General features: G+C 44.3%; 4 protein-coding genes and 1 non-coding gene across 5 annotated transcripts; 1 reads left to right on the top strand and 4 right to left on the bottom strand.

Annotated features, from left to right (window-relative positions):
- Positions 1–1,527: 1,527 nt before the first annotated feature.
- On the bottom strand, positions 1,528–4,459 carry BDB00DRAFT_862622 (cleft lip and palate transmembrane protein 1-domain-containing protein). The gene is made up of 9 exons (XM_053126084.1): positions 4,250–4,459; positions 3,674–4,150; positions 3,452–3,570; positions 3,191–3,353; positions 2,973–3,099; positions 2,650–2,882; positions 2,104–2,579; positions 1,976–2,030; positions 1,528–1,892 (listed from the first exon to the last, which is right to left on the bottom strand). Exons 1-9 carry the CDS (start codon positions 4,377–4,379, stop codon positions 1,663–1,665), a joined length of 2,010 nt encoding a protein of 669 aa, XP_052972451.1. The 5' UTR covers positions 4,380–4,459; the 3' UTR covers positions 1,528–1,662.
- BDB00DRAFT_862625 (uncharacterized protein) lies at positions 4,460–5,986 on the bottom strand. The gene is made up of 2 exons (XM_053126085.1): positions 5,007–5,986; positions 4,460–4,906 (listed from the first exon to the last, which is right to left on the bottom strand). The coding sequence occupies exons 1-2, from the start codon at positions 5,807–5,809 to the stop codon at positions 4,729–4,731; spliced, it is 981 nt and encodes a 326-aa protein (XP_052972452.1). The 5' UTR covers positions 5,810–5,986; the 3' UTR covers positions 4,460–4,728.
- A 1,677-nt stretch (positions 5,987–7,663) lies between these two features.
- On the bottom strand, positions 7,664–8,467 carry BDB00DRAFT_251224 (uncharacterized protein). The gene is made up of 2 exons (XM_053116657.1): positions 7,931–8,467; positions 7,664–7,838 (listed from the first exon to the last, which is right to left on the bottom strand). The coding sequence occupies exons 1-2, from the start codon at positions 8,214–8,216 to the stop codon at positions 7,765–7,767; spliced, it is 360 nt and encodes a 119-aa protein (XP_052972453.1). The 5' UTR covers positions 8,217–8,467; the 3' UTR covers positions 7,664–7,764.
- A 914-nt stretch (positions 8,468–9,381) lies between these two features.
- Positions 9,382–9,690, top strand: BDB00DRAFT_880100 (uncharacterized protein; the record flags this gene model as incomplete). Its single annotated transcript, XM_053127951.1, has 2 exons — positions 9,382–9,426; positions 9,556–9,690. The coding sequence occupies 2 exons, from the start codon at positions 9,382–9,384 to the stop codon at positions 9,688–9,690; spliced, it is 180 nt and encodes a 59-aa protein (XP_052972454.1).
- Positions 9,691–12,699: 3,009 nt separating this feature from the next.
- BDB00DRAFT_t142 lies at positions 12,700–12,771 on the bottom strand. Its single transcript has one exon. It is a non-coding gene; the product is annotated as a tRNA-Gln (tRNA).
- Between the last annotated feature and the right edge of the window lie 3,691 nt (positions 12,772–16,462).

Genomic DNA, 16,462 nt, shown 5'->3' on the forward strand with positions numbered 1-16,462 from the left:
CAGGACAAGCGATCGACCTGAATTTCAACAACCCAACCAACCAAAACGTAGACGTATCTACGGACAGAATCCGAAAGCGCTGCTACTCCTGCGACCCAAGAACAGACCCCAGTTCTAAACAATAAATCAGATCAGCTTGCTGAAATTGGTTCTGATATAAATGTTCTCTCATAGTGTAGAGTCAACAATAAACAGGGAGGATGAAAGAAGAGGTCATTGTTATTGATTTCAAGAAACACCAGCGGCACCGAAAGCTCTTTTTCGGATCTTCTTTGGGTTCCCAGTCTGGCTCGAGCACAGACTGAAGCGACAGTGTTAGTGATGACGAGGATGATACATGAGAAATCTTTGTAGACCGAATAATGTTATTAACGCCTGACGACCCGGATGGAAAACAGCAGGGACCAGCAACTGTACCTATCGTGACACCAGCAGCACTAACATCAGAACCTTCTTTCGTGTCTAATGCTGCCGGATCGTCCAGTAGTACTACTATCGCTACAACAACCACTACGGATATACCTCATGATCTTGTCGATCATAGCAATCGTCGCTCCACCTCAAGCAGCTTTTTCTTTACGCGCGACAATACAGTCTAAAGACATATTCAGTGGATCAATCAGCGTAATGACGAAGCGAATCTATCTACAGTCAGTTCGTACGGCTCTCTCAACGACAACAATAACAACAGCCAGCAACATCAGCACAAGAAAATAGAGTTTCATAATCGTCTCCGTAAGCTACTTTTCCTATGATTTGGCGGTCAAAAGCAATGGTTTAAATTTAAAGAGACGCCCATCACTTGAAACCCGTGGCGAGCTTGAAACGAAGGAGGATAGTCAAGGAATTATCGGGAGGATGAAAATATTCGCTACGATTTATATACCTTTTGGAGAGCGTACCACTTTGTTGCGACGGCAACAGGATGCTTGGTAAAGTGGATTGGTTGTTGGTGGTCCGCACACAATTACACAATGGTGGATATAGACGATACTAGATGATTGGACCGTGTATTGTACTTGCTAGGAGATGCAAAGCTCAAACAAACAAGCATACTTGACAGCCGTAATCCACTACACCAAAGACATCAGTCAAGACCAGCATTTGGGCCTTCTTGAAGCTCCAAACACACGCACAAAATACTTACTGCAGTCCTACGTCTCTTGTCATGGCAAAATCCTCGAAATTCAAAATCACGTGGCAACCAACTAGCTAGTGGATGCGAAATGCTTGCACATGCGCAATATTATGACGAGCTAGACACACTCTAGAGAAAGCGCAATTATATGGACATTACTTCTACGTTTGTACACGTCCAGTACATGATGCATTAGCTTTTACTTTACAGTTTAATGACTTAGAACTCGGACAATAACAACTTCTCTGTTTGTGTATCTCACAGAAAATACTTCGCAGAAACAAGGATACTTCACTGTCATTATTCGAGAACTCATCCTCCAAAAAATTAGTTTTTGATTTATACCATGCATATCCCTTTGAATAAGCCAGCAACGATGACGCTCCTCAATAATTCTTCATGCTTTACGTTTTAAAGAGAGAAAATGTATATATAAAAAACAGAAATTAAATCTTTGTAATTTACAGTAACTGCAATGAAAACACACAGAAAAGAAAAGACAGAAATATATATTGTAAATGTGATTATTTGGTCTTTTTGCTTTCTTCCTTTTCTTTTTCTTCTCCACCTTCCTTCTTCTCGGCCGCATCAGCAGAAGCAGAAGCATCGCCAACCTGTCCAAACTCATTGGCACGGGTTGGATCCACCTTGTACTTGTATCTTTGATAAAGGTACACAAAGAACACAACGTCGTCTCGAAGACATGCAAGACGATGCAATGTAGGCATTTTGATAACGAAAGCAAACAAATCATCTATCAACATACATAGTGTTAGCTACTTAATACACAGTTCTTGATAAGTTTATCGCTTTTTAGCTTCTACCAGACAGACTTACCAATAAATGTATTCAGCGATTTGTACATGAGGGTTCTCCAAGGCATATGAGCAACCTGTAGAAAGCCAAAACAGAGAATTGATCAGGCACCAAGTAACATAAGCAGTCATCCTACAAATATTACTTACACTCTTGAGACGATAGTTGATATAGAGCTGTGGCATCATGGTAATGAAACCAAACATGTACACGAACTCGACCAGCGTCTTGAGAACGTATGAGTACCAGCTCTTGTGCTCATCATACAACAGCGAGTAAACAGCATAGCCACCAAGCAATGGATACGCGATCCATCTAAGATATTTGAATGCAATTGCATCATACTCGGCGGTTTCATCCTCAGTGTCGGTTGTCTCTGTATCTTGGGAGCCGATCGAAGGCAGCAACGACCCAGGTTTCCAGACAAGCTCGTACTTGAGCGCCTTGAACACCTTCCATACCTCAATGACAAGACCAATACCCTGACTGAACAAAATCATCCAGGAGGTTTCTTGGTTGTTGTCCATGAGATACAAGAAAATAACGACCTGGAAAAAGATGTTGGTGATCAAGCTGCGAACGGATACACCAGTGCTGTTGTTCTTCTTTTTCCAGAATGCAATATCTAAATCGCATAATTTCATTAAAATCGAATGTCTCTCATACAACCTTATAGTCTGTTCCGCTAGTCTTACCATTCTTGAAAGCTAGGAATTCAAATGCACTATGCAAAAGACTGACAGCAGCAGTGGTGGCGAGTAAATAAGGATTGGTTTCCATCAATGTACGCTTGAGTTCATCCATTTCTGAAGAAGACATGCCACCCATAGGGCTGTTGGCCTGCTGTTTCATCGATTCGTCAAACATGGCATACATGTTGAACTTCCACATAGTGAGTGGTTCAAGATGGATGGTCAAAGGTAGAACGCTAGTAGAAGCATGCAATTTCAAAAGTAAGTTCGAAACACTTCATTTTCCCAAATTGTACATGTAGCTGATGCACCTGTTATTCCCATACCTCACGGTTTCATTGATGGCATATGCATTGGAGCGAAGGTGCCAGAATTCGTTAGGGAAGACGATAGGGCGATAGAACCCAATTTTACCGGTGGCATCACGATGAAGACCCGTATTAAATGGAATGTCTATCAGGTATAAAAGGGAAGAGTACCATTTAATGTGTCATGTTGGCTCCTTCTTATTGTTCTTGCCAACATTAAGTTCATACAAACTTACACTTCATCGTAGCAGGCTGCATGGCGTTTTTGGCAATAGGGCTCTTGGGATCGTTGATAATTGAAATGGTCATGTTTTCATGCCAGTAAGCAACCAGTGGAGCACGACGTGTAAAGGTATCGAGGATACTTGCTCCACCAGTCGAGCCATCTTCGGTTGTGGTCTATACACCAAGCAAGAACAAAGCTTAATCTCTCATATCCAGTATCAAATACCTTGGTAGAGCTGCTCAGCTTAACCCATTCATAGTCATGTTCTTACCTGCTCAATGAACTCTTCTTGTTCAACCTCCTCTTCCTCTTCCACTACATCATCATTGCCTAAATCCAATAACTTCTTTTGCTTGACTGTGGTCTTTTTGGGATAAAATTTGGTCAACTCTATTAAGAAACAGGTTTTTTGCAATCAACAACCGCCAACAAATGTACACACACGTCTAGAGCACGTTTCCTTCTCCTCTTCCAAGACACACGAGCAACTTACGATGACGATAATAGACGAGCGAATCAGGGGAAAAGCTGGGATTGTTTGGATCAATGGGTGCGCCTGCCTTGGTAACAAAGATATGGGCGTACAAACTACCATTATGTTGCAAGTTGGACGTTGTAGGGATCTCGATATGATGTTCACGGCTTTCCATAGCATCACCCAGCATGATATCGGACTGGTGCCATGAGGGTTTGGCATTATAGTCGACAAAGTATTCGTTTTCATTCACATAGATATCGAGTTCGACAGGCACATTGTTGGACCAGAGTGGGACGGCAGAAGTAGGCAAACGGCTGACGGGAATCTGAGGCGGATAAGGGTTATGGTACACGCCTGTAGGAAGCACAGGGAAATATTCGACTTGAGTCGCGCTTTCACCGGCGCCAACGATCCCTTCTTGCTCTGAGGCTTCATAGACTCCTGTGGTTGCTGGTTGTTGCTCTTGAGGTGTAGTGACTTTAGTCTTTGAGCCTAACTCCAACGACACAGAATGCACATGCCGTTGAAAACCGTTAGCGATGTTTAAAGTCCATTCAACCCTAGAGAGAGAGATCGCTTCTTAACGCATACCCATAAAGTACTGCATGGCTAGCCACATCAAAAGGGTTCGAAAAAGTGTGCCACCATATTTGGATAGGAATCCTTCATTGCGCTGTTCCTGCGCAGCGCCGGGATTAGCAGGTGGTGCTGGATCCGGCATGGTTTTTTAGTGTTTCAAAAGAAGTGGGGGAGACCGCGCGTATCAATGGAAGAGGTGTGGGCTGAATTTAACACGGGTGGTGTTTGAATTAAAGGACTCGAGATAAAGTTCTTTCTTTCTTGTGTTACGTTCGTCGAATAGCAAGATGACAACACAACAACCAGTTACCAGCTAACATGTTGCTAGCTCAAAAGTAAGGATAAAAGATCGTGGAGAAAAAGGACACGCTTTATTTGAGATTTGAGCAAAGGAATTAAGTATAAAAGAGAAAGAAAAAAGTACATTTGATGCAAAAGTAAGATGATATAAAAGCGCCAATCAAGCAATGATTAAAACACCTCTTCCGATCTTATCGCCTATCGCGATCACGTCTTCTACTACTCTTGTCTCGACTTTTATCCCTGTCCTCCGTCTCACGTCGTCGGCTTCTCTCTCGACTTTTGTCCTTTTCGTGGCCTCTGTCCCGATACTTTGATGAATGGTGTCTTGAACTACGATGAGATGATCTGGAAGAAGTGTGTCGTTCTCTGTGAGATTGAGAAGTTGTTGGTAAGCAATCTTTAATAAATGACAATACTGTTGCTGCAGTTTTACTAGAAACATCTATAATTTTATGTTTGAGCTGACCTGGATTTGGACGGAGATCGTGAGCGGCTTGTTGAACGTCTGCGGCTCCGGCTTTCGCGCTTGCTGCTACTGTTCTTATGAGAAGACGAAGGGGCATTGGCTGCACCACTAGGTGATCTGGAACGTGATGTTCGGCTACGCGATCTTCGGCGGCTACTACGATGACTATCTCTTCGAGGTGACCGAGAGCGCGAGCCGGGCGATCTCGACCGTCTGCTACTGTGATGTCTGCTACTGCTGCTTCGATATCTGATACTGCTGCCTCCAACGATAGCATCACCACCACCGCTGCTGCTGCTTTTTTGATGATGTGCATACCTCTCCCGTTCAGCACGTGGAGCAGTAGGAATCGCTTCATCAGGACCAGCCATATCGACGCCCTTTTGTTGATCCGATCGTTCATTATCATCTCCTCCTCCTCTTCGTGCGCCACCCTCTTCTTCGCCATCATGTCGATGCTTTTTGTTGGAGTGGATGCTATTGTTATGATTATCTATATCCATGCTTCTTCGTCGACCTGTAAAGATCTTGCCACCTCGCATCATCATTCCACCACGTCCGCCCCGGCCACCGAACCCGCCCCGTGGGTTAAACGATATAGGACCTCCAGGGCCACCAAATTGCATTATATCTTGAGGAGGTATACCCGGGAACGGTCCGCCCATACCACCAAACATTTCTTCTGGAGGAAATGTGCCCGGGAAGCCTGTTGGATTCATAAACGGAGGTCGAGGCATACCCGGAGGACCGCCAGGGCCACTCATTGGTATATCCATATCAGGCCCACCGAAATCTGGCGGCATACCTATATAATATTCAATAAATATACGTACATATATATTTTGTTAAGATAAAATAAATACATAACGATACCGAGTTACTTGACTATTAGCGATACTACTAATCAATTTACTATTATTGACTATACTATGTGAACAAAAGAAACATTATATACATTACCTTCACCCATACCAAATCCGCCTCCGCCTCCTCCACCTCCTCCTCCAGCAGCCGCAGCAGCCAATCTCATTTGCATCAAGGCCATGGGATTCATTCCTGGCGGCATACCCATCATCCAGTTCATGTCACCTGGCGAGTGGCCGCCCAACATCATTGGGTTGTTGCCAAAAGGTGGTCCGCCGCCACCGCCACCAGGTCCACTAGATCCGCCACCCATACTGTCAGGCATTGAGCCATCTTGCTTGTGTTTATTGCCTCGCGGTGTACGTTCTTCGGATTCAAAAACCTGAATAGGCATACCGCCCTTGTTGGTATGTTGCGGCACGTTATTTCTTGCCTAATCATTTAGTTAATCAAGCCAGTTAGCAAGATGCATTAACTCTACCAATTCAGATAATATTATATGTAAATGTACATATTCTACCTAATTTGTATACTTACTTCATGAACTGGTCCTTCTTTTTCGGCAGCTTGTTGACGCTGATACGATTGTTGCGATGGTTGTGGTAGTGGCTCTTCCTCTATCTTGCTCTCAGTTTGTTGCTGCTCTGGTTGCTGTTGAATATTGGTATTATCATTTCCTTCTCCTTCTCCTCCCACTGCTGCCGCCGACGCCGCCGCTGCTGCTGCTGCTTCTGCTTCCTTGCTTTGCTGTTGTTCCTTATATGCTTGTATAGTATTTCTCAATGATCGATTAGGGATAACAGCGCTTGAGGCCACGCCTTCTTTACCACAAACAGGACATGTGCTTGTTTTGTCGAGCTCCTTAGTGATACCTAATAGAAAAATTATTTTTTTACATATCTTATGAGTACACGATAATTAACGAAAAACATACAAATGATAGGGATAATGAAAAGAAAATGAAATGCTATTATAATCTATTGCCATCATCCGTGTACAGTATTTTCTTTTCATCCTCTTCTTTCTTTACGTCTTCTATACATTACAAATCCTCTACCCCGCTCCACAGATCATTCACCGAGTTTGCATGGATCCCTGCCGACTGTCCAGCTGCTAATGATGCCAAAAATCCCCCGCATCCGAGAGTGGTAAGAGTAAATGCAGCAATCCATCCGTGAACTCACTCCTCACCTCTACCTATTCTTTCCCCCACAATATCCCAGACGATCTCACGCACAGCTCAAATCCAGCCAGCCAGCCCACCTCTACCATATAAAAAGATTAATGCTTTCCAGTAGCTGGAAAGCATAAGAGAAAAAGAGATATAAACAAAGGAGTTGTGTGTTGATGCGCCCGATTTGATGATGATCCGCATTGAAAGGGTATTGATCGCTCTCGCTCTTGAAAAGTAGAGATAGTACAAGTAGCAGTAGTAGTACAATACGCACTAGTGGGTGCCATAGCAGAGATATGCAACGACAAAGGTGCATCCACTTTATACGATCCCATCAGCGCGTATGATTGTATATGTATAGTAGAATAAAAAGAAGGAGGAAAAAGAAAAGAAAACGAGTACAACGATGATGGAAATAATATAAATAATATAGCTTTGTACGTACACTCTTTACAGAACGACTTGCCACAGCATGGTACCAGGACCGCATCCTTCATCAAATTTCCACAGATTCGACAGATCAGTTCGTTGGGTTGCTGTTTCATGGAGGAAGAAGTTGCATCTCCTGCTGTTATAGCACCACCTCGCTGCTGATGCAAGTGTTGTTGATGTTGCTGACCAGACGGGCTAGTTTTTAATATAAGAACGAAGAAAACATTGATTGTCAAACATTTCTATGTACGTATAACTCATTCCCTGATATAATATTAGCAAAACACGTTACCTTCCATTCACCCCTGGTCTCGGTACGAATTGGCCTTTTGGTACGTTTGGACAATAGTAAATCCAATGGCCTGATAGTAATAATAATGATAATAAAATCGCATAGTCAGTATCGCCAAAACAACATAAAATATTACGTGCATCCATATAGATATATAATCACCTGGCTGTCGACACTTAAAGCAAACATATCCCACTGGTGGTTTTTGTGTTTCTGGTGGTATAGTGGATTGACTACTGCCGCCACCGCCGCTTACTCCACCAACAACCCCACCCATGCCACCGGCAGCACCACCGCCCATGTTGGGTCTTTGATGCATTTGTTGCATTTGCTGTTGCAACATCATTTGTTGAAAGTGAAGTTGCGGGTTCAGCATGGCCATATTCATCATTGGATTGAATCCTGGTGCGCTCATCATTGGATTGCCAAACGGCTGTGGCGATCGCATATTCGGTTTAGGACTCGCACCGCTTGTACTAAAGATTTATTTTGATCCAACAACAAAAGAAAAGCACTTAGATTTCGCAATTCATTTATTTTGTTTTTTCCGTAGAAAAAGATAAAGGAATGATTACCTTGGAAGTTGATCTTGTTGTTCATCCCATTGATCAGAGGTTTGTTGAAACATGGCCTGGATCTTGTCTTCTTCACTCTTTGAGTCTTGTTCGGTCATATTTTCAGCAAGTTGAGAAAGAAAAGAAGGCGGGCTGGGCTGGCGCGACTTTTACTCTCTTTTTTTTTGGCGTGAGCGGGAGCCTAAGTCGATATACATGAAATGTGCCTCAATATATCACCGACTTCATTACTTATCCCAGCTTTTACTGTTAATTACGATATTGATGCGCTCCAGCTCTCTTTTTTAACGACTATCTTAAGTGCCATTACAGGCAGTGTATATTTTACTGCCTGCAACGTTGTGGTGGAGCAGTTTACATATGCAGGGCTGTTAATATCGCTGCGAGACAACAGACAGTGAACACGATCTTTTCCACTAGGATTCTGCCATTGGAAAATACTTACTGTAAATAACCATTTTATCCACCGCTTCTATAGTCATCTTCCTCCTAATTGACCTTTGGCTCATCCAGTTGCCATGATGAGCTAGCAAACTGATAGTAGTACAGCTCCCTGCTTCCTCTTTTTAAAGCAATTATCAGTATGTGTTATTGGTACCCTTGTCGCGCATTTCTTCTCACTTTCGTTCAATTTCTTCCTATCAATGAGATACCAACTTAGCGGGCTATATCAGAGGTAATTTGACGCTTTTACTGGAGCTGGTGAATACCATCAACACACTAGCTGACAGTTCAACAGCATACATGGCAATAAATTTACTTATTTTTTCGAAGCCATCATTCTCCATCTATCTGTGGAGCAACCTGATTTGCATGACAAGAAAGACAAATACGGCTTTCCGCTAGACATGCTCGTCAATTGGGGCGACCAAGGTCCTTCCACCCGGTGCAAATGGGCTTTTGTAAAACGTTCGAATGCTACACCCTATCATCCAGAAGCAGTGATTATGTGGAATGGGCAGAGGAGTTTTTTTGATGACATGTACTGGATGCAATATCTCGTCGATTTTGTTGTCGCGATCTACGCAAGATAGCAGTATGCTATCACAATCCAAGAATTTCAAAAAACGGTTCAATGAGAAAGTAATTGTACCTTTTGTATGCTTTTTTTTATTCTCTATTTCAAGTAATTAAGTAATACAAAGGTTTTTGATTCGCTGTCCTGGCACTTATTTCTTCATTTCAGTAATTTTTTCCTGAAATGTGATTTAGGGTGACACTGATGAATGTGAAGACTGCGATACGACCCGTGTGTATTGTCGAGAGGCACCAGAACTCACAGGGTTCTACATTGAAGATTTCTTACCATTACCGCCACCACCACCACCACTTAACAAACATGGCTGATATGTCAGCGACGGCGTTTTCTTTACTGTTCTAGTCTCTTTTAAAGAAAATGCATCAATGCCTCTTTGGCGCTGATATTGAAGACCATGCCGTTGAAAGTCTGTTATTATAAGCCTTGCAAAAAGGCGGTATCAATTGTGGCGGTTATATTCTCTTAAATGATCCCATCTTTGAACTCTCGTACCTGGAAGATAAGGCGCTGAGACGAGATTATAGCTTACAGACCGCCAAGGCTACAGCAACGTCGGTTAGCGCAAAACAGGGACGACACGAAGCCTCAAAACATTGTCGCAGATACCCTCCCGGCTAGGCAAGAAGAAGGAGGAGAAGGAGGGGATGATGAGAAGCTCATTGAGTTATCTACGATGTCGAAGCATTTCATGCGCGAGAACTGCTTGCGAAAACTATCAACCATTGAAAGTGCACAGTCTGTGGCGGCAGTATCGAAGGCCCGATGTACCCAATTACAGTTTAAAATCGGCCCACGATTATGCTCATACTAGTATACGGTCAATCTACTGCAGTATCCGCTGCCACAAGAAAAGGGAACTCTTTATACCGTGTACAATGACATGACAATTACTTTCAAAGGAGCCGATTATGCAGTCCCCCACCATCCCTTTAATTTGAGCCCAAACATTTATCGCCCTTCCGTCGCAGAAATGGAGACAATCATGAAGAGCTTCGCTTTTTGTTACTTCAATACTTCCGAAAGCTTTTAAACAGATCAAAAATATGCCAAAAAGCACGAAATACAATCGTAGACTTTTAATGGCTGGCTGAAATGTTGATTTGCAGAGCTGAGCTCATTGTTCTTTATCATTTGCATATAAAGAATTAAAACAAGATACTCATGGTATCGACTATCAAACTAGAGACGAAAATATCATATATGGCGCCATCATTCAACGTTAGAAAAAATAGTGTTGCCGCGTTTAACTCCTATATCCCACGAGTAGCATTGTGAGCCTCCACCCTCCCTCCCTTCACAGACTCACATGCGCACACCGTCTAAAAGGATGCAACAGCTGTATTTTACTGATGTAACTCTTTACACATAGTAAAGGCTTATGGAGGTACAACACTTAAGACCATAATTATTTTACCAATCCGCCTTTTCCACTCTTTCTTAAGTTCGTAGAAGCGTGCTATTGCTTTTGTTGAAGGAGTGATTTGCCTGGAACGTAATCATGGGTACAGTTACCCTTGGCGCATTTTAATAATTTGTACAGTAAAATCACAATGCAATTTTTTCTTGTGTCGTAAAAAAAAAACGATCAGGGTAACGTCGCACCTTATGCACGGAATTGACGGGGTATATGTGGAAGGTTGGTATGGGTAGCAATGAGAACAAACAAAGCTCTCTTTGAAGATTGTGGCTTCTGCAAATTGCATGCGATTTTTCCAAACCTGTACTGCTCAAACACGTTAATGTCGTTTCAAAAGTGGAAACATTCTGCGCCCCAATCCACGTCGTTGACTTAATGAGAATAAGATTAAATATAAATCATCATTTGTGGTGGATAGTGGAGCTCCGTAAGTGTTGGTTGAACTGGTCAACAGATTCTTGGGTGGCCAGTAGCCAATCTATACATGCGGTGGATGGCGCTGTTGCCCTGTACGAGTAGGAACAGTATATCAGTAAGCCTCTTTTCTCATCTATAATGAATGCGCCATATAGAGCAACATTTAATAAATCAACAATAATACGCCGCAAAAACACATCTCTTAATCACCCACTGTGCCTAGACAGTCAGCATTTTAGCAGGTGCTGTTTTGAGCATATGCAAATGCGAAGAATCGAAACGCGATGGCGACGAAGACGGAGTCGGCGAAGGGGAAAGAGAAATTGGAGGTTGGTGAATTTTAAGTCGTTAAACATTCTCGAAAGGCTTATTATCAAAAAGTGCCTCAATTCTATGCAATGTGGTAGAAATGTGGGAAGTAGCATTTGAAGTAGTCCGGAGGGCGACTATCTTTTACGCATCATGTTTCAATTTCACTCTCACTGACACTTCCTGATACTCTGTCAAGATTTTTATCAACTCTTCTACTTAATCATATTGGATGAAGTGTTGCAGGAGATATATTTGTAGGTAGCATCGTCAAGACCGACAAAGAAACGATATCAAAAGAGCTACTTGCTCTAATATTATGACAGAAATTGTGGCAGACGAGCAGCAAGAGACGATGGTGAAAGAAACTAGATAAGACACAAAAAGAGAAACAATCACCACAGAGATTGTAGTACCCGATCACATCTACCTTAAAAACCACCAGCGACCAGCGCATAATATCGAATGAAGATATTCTTCGGGGCAACATTGACGACGGCGGCAGCGATGAGCCTATGTATAGTGTACATACGATACAATAGATTTCTTGAGAAAAACTGCTTTTGATATGAGTGATTCAATTTTGTACAATGATATTATGACCACCGCTAATGCTACTGCATCTCAATCTACACATACCTCTACATCTACTGGTGAGTAGTCATACACCAAAAAACAATTACATTCCAGTTTGTGTTTTACGTATAAATGTATATCATCAAAACTAGGATCACTGTTTACCTGCATATACGAGAATAGATTTAGTATTATACAAATGTTGAAGACTATAAATTCTAGTCAAGTGCGTGTCTCCTTATTCGTTTTCACGATCGCGTCAGATTTTAAAATATGCATTCTAGTCTAGGGCGCTGCTACTCATATATAGCAGCATAGTATACCAAATGCGAGAACATAAAAAAGTATTGATTGAGTGAGAGCAGTAAACTGGCTGGGGAGTTTATATGCGAGCTGCAAAAGTCGGGCCAGGTGGTGTATACATGTATAATAAGCCATGATGAAAAACAAATTTATGCTCGCCTAGCAGCACAGCACTTTAGCATCACAGTAATGTGATACGCAGTGGTATGGTAATGAAGTATAAAAAAAAATAGTAAAAGACAACCGGTGGTGAAAAAAGGACTTGCTTCAATTTAGAAGCTCAATCTCCTAAAGAAGGTCTCGCCGAGATTCGAACTCGGATAATGAGATTCAGAGTCTCATATGCTAACCATTACATCACGAAACCACTCTTGTTCCGCTATTCATCACTTTTTGAGTAGTTTTCAGAGTTTACGCAAAACTGTTAGAAAAAACACCAAAAAACTCTTCAAAAATTCAACAAAAAACCCCCACTCCTTCTCGTAAGCGCCGCGACCATCCTACCATGGACACCAGCAGCACTACGAAGAAATTCCAGTTCAATCGCGACGGCATTGAGCACCATTTCGCTGATTCCACTTCTGAATCAGCAAATGCACCATTCACCACCACCATCCCGACCAACATCGACTTTGGGATCAGCACCGCCCCATCCGCCACCACATCCGCATCCATCCATCCATCATCCACCGATTCCGACCTTCGCGCTGTGATTGCCAACCTCAACAGCACTATTGCTGGCTTGAGAGACGATTTGCAGGGCTTACGCGCAGACAATGCTAGCCTGCGCAAGCAGTTGTTTGCCGCCCTCGGAATTCAACCGCCGACCACGCGCACAGACCACCAAACCACCACCACTACCAGCACCACCAACAACGACGACTCGACGACCGCCGATTCGCTCATGGCATCGCGCCATGCACCGAAATCGGTGAAATCGCCTGCATCTGCCGCCACCACCAAGCTCACCAAGTCGCACGCTGCCAAAGGCAAAACGTCCACGGCAGCCAAGACCACCCACCACCCCAATAACAACAGCAACAACAACAACAACAACAACAACAACAAAAAACCTTCTTCCTGGGCAGCTGTAGCTGCTAAAAACACCCCACCAAAAGGGAAGAAGCGTCCCACCAACACCGCCACCACCAAGTCCCTCGCTGTCCGTGCCCTCCAAGAAAGCACAGGCCCATCGCAGTTCGACTTTGTGTACGTTCCTTGCCGCCACCACCTTCGCTACCATGATATCCGCAAGTTTATCAGCAGCCTGAAGATCCAGCAATCTCGTGTGCTGGACATTTACTTCCCAGCAAGAGGCACAGTTGCTCTCCTTGTCCACCACGACTTTAAGGACGAGTTAATTCGTTGCCTCAACGCCGAAAAAGTTACCCCCCGCACCACTTTCAACCAACTCGACGCATCCGTCATTGGCGATGCCAAGTACGCCAACGACAGTCAAGAAGCCCGCCTTGCCCTCGCTCAGCAACTATTTGCTGAGAGGATCAAACGCACTTGCCTTCGCCTTCCACGAAAAATAGGCATCAGCATCGCTCGTTTCTTCGCTTCTCCTGCCGCTGGTGCCTTGCAACTCGATAGTACCTGGTGGTCAGCATTTCTTGCCGAGTACAACCCACCAACACAACAACCAAGCACACCACCTGCACCAACACCAACCACCACTAACAACGCCACCGCCACAACAACCGACGACGTCGAAATGGGTGAAGATACGCCCAACGACAACGACGACTCCCCCAACAGCAGCGAACAGCAACATCAATGAGTAGTGATCGTTTAACGATTGCTACTCTCAACGTCCGAAACATACGAACTAATTTGGTAGGGGTTATAGACGCTTGTTTGGATGCAAATATTGATATTATTTTTCTCTGCGAAACTTACTTACGCCATGGCCGTTTACGCTGTCAATGGCAACAATTTCATAACTATGCACAACTCACGGAGGGCACCAACACCTTCAACCGCTTTGGCCTCTCCTTTCTCATCCGACCCGATTTCCCCTACGAGGTTCATCCCCTTTCCATCCGCAACGGTGAGGTACTGTCACTGAAAGTTGGCCCTTATACTTTGCATGGTGTATACCTACCACCAAAGCTTGATGCTGCAGTGGCTGCCGAGAGGTATACTTCCTTGTCAGTGGATCCATACACAATCATTCTTGGAGACTTGAATACGCGGTTAGGGAGTACCACGGGTGATGCCAGAGTCACTCCCGATCGTCACCATGCACTGTCTACCTGGATAAGCACAAAAGACTTAACCTTGTGGAATGCTGAGTTAGCCAACGGAGAAGCTACTTTTTCTGTGCTACGCGGCAATCGTCTATGCGAAAGCATCATTGATTATTTCATATCGATGAGAGACAACATCCATGATCCAGCTATGCGCATTCATACAGGCCTAGGCTTGTCGGATCACCACTTGTGTGAGCTGTCATTTGTGCCCGTGAATATGTCACGGCTCCCGGCCGCCACGGCCCCTCGACGCACTTGGCGACTTCAAAGGTTAAAAAAACCTGAAGTACTCGAACGCTATGCTGACAGGTTTACAGAGTCTACAGGTGCTCTTTTGGGAGATATCCGTTCTACACTGGAAACCGACGATTTGCATCCGAGCGCTGAAGTGTTGGAGGCATTTGTAGATCGGTTGAACACAGCTGTATACGATGCTTTGGATAATACTGTCGGGCGCAGTTGTCCTCGTACTGACTCCCACAAGTGGTTTTGGAACGACACACTCCAGCAACTAGCCGACCGTCGTCAAACGTTGCATAAACGCTGGCTTCGATTGCGCAATGACATTGAACGCATTACAGCCCACAGTGAATATATTGCTGCGTGTACTGCTTTTCGCAAAGCGGTAAGGGCTGCTCGGAAGCAGAACTGGAATGACTTTTGTCAAAAGCTACAAGCTGACCCAACCGAAATGACTGCTGTTGTTAAACGAATGCGCCTGCGTAATCGAAGCAACGTCACACTTTCATCGCCTCAGGGACCACAAGCTGCTGCTGATAACATGGCTGCTCACCTCGAGCGTGTGTTTGGTGGCTCTGTGTCACCTCGGCTTTCACCCGGAAGCAATTTCGACCGAGAGCAGAGGACCTGCTGGCACCGGGCAGACATTGAGCTTGCTATTGCGGCCTTGCCAAACCGTAAAGCACCAGGTTGTGATCATATTAAAGCTGAAATGCTCAAGCCCATTGCATCAAACATCACCCCACTCTTGGATGGACTCTTTACCCTCTGCTGGCGCTGGTCATGGACTCCTATCTCGTGGCGTACCGCACAAGTTGTCCCCATCTATAAGAACAAAGGTTCTGCTGACGATCCTTCCAAGTATCGACCCATCAGCTTAACCTCGGTCTACCGCAAGCTCCTTGAACGATGTGTCATGTCCACCCTTCTCCAGACTATGCCAACCCTCGACATCGCACAAGGTGGCTTTCGTGCTCTCCGTGGTACCCTGGATCAGGCCCTTTGTCTCCAAGAACTGATGCAAGCATATAGCTTTAATGAGGGTGGTGTGCAGCGCCCTCCAATCGTCGCTTTCCTGGACATAGCAAGTGCATTTGACAGCTGTAACAGGCGCGTCATTTGGGATACGCTTCGGCCTTATGTGTCTGAACCGCTGCTCAAGCTACTGCGAAGCTTATTCGACGACGTTGTTGTTCGAGTAATCCTCTCCAACGTGGCATCCCGGGACATATATCCACGGCATGGTGTGCTTCAAGGAAGTATTTTATCTCCCATCCTTTACTCTATTTTTATCGACACTCTTCCCCGTTTACTACGGTCTGTGTCCTCTCATCCCCACCTTGTGCGTGTACCTACCCCTCCCTCTTCTCGGTCTCTCAATTTTTGCTCGAGTCGTCCTTTTTCTTTTGCCACCCCCAATGCTGCTCCGCGATCTCTGCTCGAGGACTTGCAGGCACCTTCTTATAACCCTTACCTTATCCCGGACGATCCTGCTACTGAGAACCGCTACCCCCACTCCTTCATCCCTATCAATTGTCTGATGTATGCTGATGGATTTCAATT

This window comes from Zychaea mexicana, assembly GCF_025766255.1.
Source record: "Zychaea mexicana strain RSA 1403 chromosome Unknown BDB00scaffold_214, whole genome shotgun sequence".
Classification (NCBI taxonomy): Eukaryota; Fungi; Mucoromycota; class Mucoromycetes; order Mucorales; family Lichtheimiaceae; genus Zychaea; species Zychaea mexicana.

Coding starts and splice junctions, on each gene's coding strand:
- BDB00DRAFT_862622 (XM_053126084.1), bottom strand. CDS start 4,379: ATGCCGGATCCAGCACCACCTGCTAATCCCGGCGCTGCGCAGGAACAG. Junction 3,571..3,673: donor GCTCGTCTATTATCGTCATC/GTAAGTTGCTCG, acceptor GTTTCTTAATAG/AGTTGACCAAATTTTATCCC. Junction 2,031..2,103: donor TCAACTATCGTCTCAAGAGT/GTAAGTAATATT, acceptor GGCTTTCTACAG/GTTGCTCATATGCCTTGGAG.
- BDB00DRAFT_862625 (XM_053126085.1), bottom strand. CDS start 5,809: ATGCCGCCAGATTTCGGTGGGCCTGATATGGATATACCAATGAGTGGC. Junction 4,907..5,006: donor CGATCTCCGTCCAAATCCAG/GTCAGCTCAAAC, acceptor TCAATCTCACAG/AGAACGACACACTTCTTCCA.
- BDB00DRAFT_251224 (XM_053116657.1), bottom strand. CDS start 8,216: ATGCGATCGCCACAGCCGTTTGGCAATCCAATGATGAGCGCACCAGGA. Junction 7,839..7,930: donor CTTTAAGTGTCGACAGCCAG/GTGATTATATAT, acceptor TATTACTATCAG/GCCATTGGATTTACTATTGT.